The sequence below is a fragment of the Austrofundulus limnaeus genome, unplaced genomic scaffold (assembly GCF_001266775.1).
Source record: "Austrofundulus limnaeus strain Quisiro unplaced genomic scaffold, Austrofundulus_limnaeus-1.0 Scaffold778, whole genome shotgun sequence".
NCBI lineage: Eukaryota > Metazoa > Chordata > Actinopteri > Cyprinodontiformes > Rivulidae > Austrofundulus > Austrofundulus limnaeus.
Window position 1 is genome coordinate 10,336 of NW_013953180.1, and position 1,381 is coordinate 11,716.

Consider the following 1,381-nt stretch of genomic DNA (forward strand, 5'->3'; position numbering starts at 1 on the left):
GTGTGTGTGTGTGTGTGTGTGTGTGTGTGTGTGTTACCTTTCCAGTTGGTTGTAAGTCTAGTTGAACAATGTGTGTCTGACTGCTGCAGGACCCCCCCTGAAGCCTCAGGCCCCCAGAACATCCAGGACCTGGAACTGAGAGAGGAGTGGCAGGACGATGAGTTTCCCAGGTTTGATCTGTGACCCTCCAGTTGACCCTAACCTGACAGAAACTGAATTCACATTTTTACAGACAGAACCTGGAACTTTATGAAATAACTGCACTAGGAAGGAACCTGAGACTGGTCCATTAAAAAACCAGAACATTTTAGAGGTTTTTACACAGACCAGTACAGGACTCCTGCCTCACAAAGCTTCTGTTCTGTGTCTGTGGTTCAGGCCACTCCCGGAGGATTGTGACCCTCAAGTGGAGGCAGAGAGTCCAGCAGGAGGCGACAGTGAGCCAGGTGAGGCTTAGATTCTCTGGCTGTGTCCAAAACGGTGGGCCGGGTCCTCTGAAGGCCAAATTCATCGGTTGCATACGTCACAGCGCCGCGACGGAGGACGTCCAAAACTGAAGAGTCCTCCGATGCAGCCGACAAATACGTCCTTCATTTGGCCCTGATTGAAGGACAGGTCTGATGGATCCTTCCTGGCCCACCATATCCCATAATGCATTGCAGCCCGACCGGAGATTTTTTTAATGCTATTAGTGGCAGACGAAACGAGAGAAAAGAATACGTTTGAAATAAAAGTATGGCAATATGAAAATTACAATTTTTTAGGGGTTATATTTTTAACACTTATTATTTGTATATAAGCATGTTTTTAGATTCTATTTTGGTCAAGAAAAAAACCAGAAATAAACAAAATCCCACGGTGGGACAATTAGTTCTTCAAATATTACCTTATTTTATTGTTTTATGATATGAGTAACACTAATATATTCATGTTTTTCTAATTTCGATCTAACTTTGCTTGTTTAGCATCGTCACGTTTGCTAGGTGACATGACGTACACAGGGGGTAAGGACAGGAGGCTAGACCGTCCAAATTCACAGCCACTTTTTTCCAAGTACCCCCAGCTGCGGACCGCGGAACGGGGCGGGGGCGGATAATGGGCGGGGTCGTACATCCAATGGGCGTGGTCACGGCTTGTAGGGAACGTGGTTGGACGTGGTCAGATTGAGGGCAGAGTTGGACAGCAAGCAATAAGTGGTTTTGAAAAAATGGAGGAACCACTACCTAACTTTAATAAAAGTTATAAAATGAACCAACTAAGATGAAACAAAAAACTTTTGTTTTTATTATTTGTAATTATAGACTAACTTGTTTGTTTTGTTTTTATTAATTATATACAAACTGTATATGAGTAAAATAAACAAGTTAATCTATAATTACAA

The 1,381-nt window shown here is 43.0% G+C and overlaps 1 protein-coding gene across 3 annotated transcripts in view; it reads left to right on the forward strand.

Annotated features, from left to right (window-relative positions):
- The window catches only part of bnipl (BCL2 interacting protein like), a 12,523-nt gene that overhangs the window by 2,611 nt on the left and 8,531 nt on the right, over positions 1 to 1,381 (forward strand). The window contains exons 2-3 of one of the 3 annotated variants that reach the window (XM_014028555.1): positions 90 to 170; positions 379 to 446. The exons of 1 other annotated variant lie outside the window; for it this stretch is intronic. In XM_014028555.1, the coding sequence (XP_013884009.1) occupies positions 90 to 170; positions 379 to 446 (149 nt within the window). Of the gene's footprint in view, positions 1 to 70; positions 171 to 378; positions 447 to 1,381 lie in introns of those variants that run through there. One more of the 3 variants, XM_014028557.1, reaches the window with a different exon arrangement.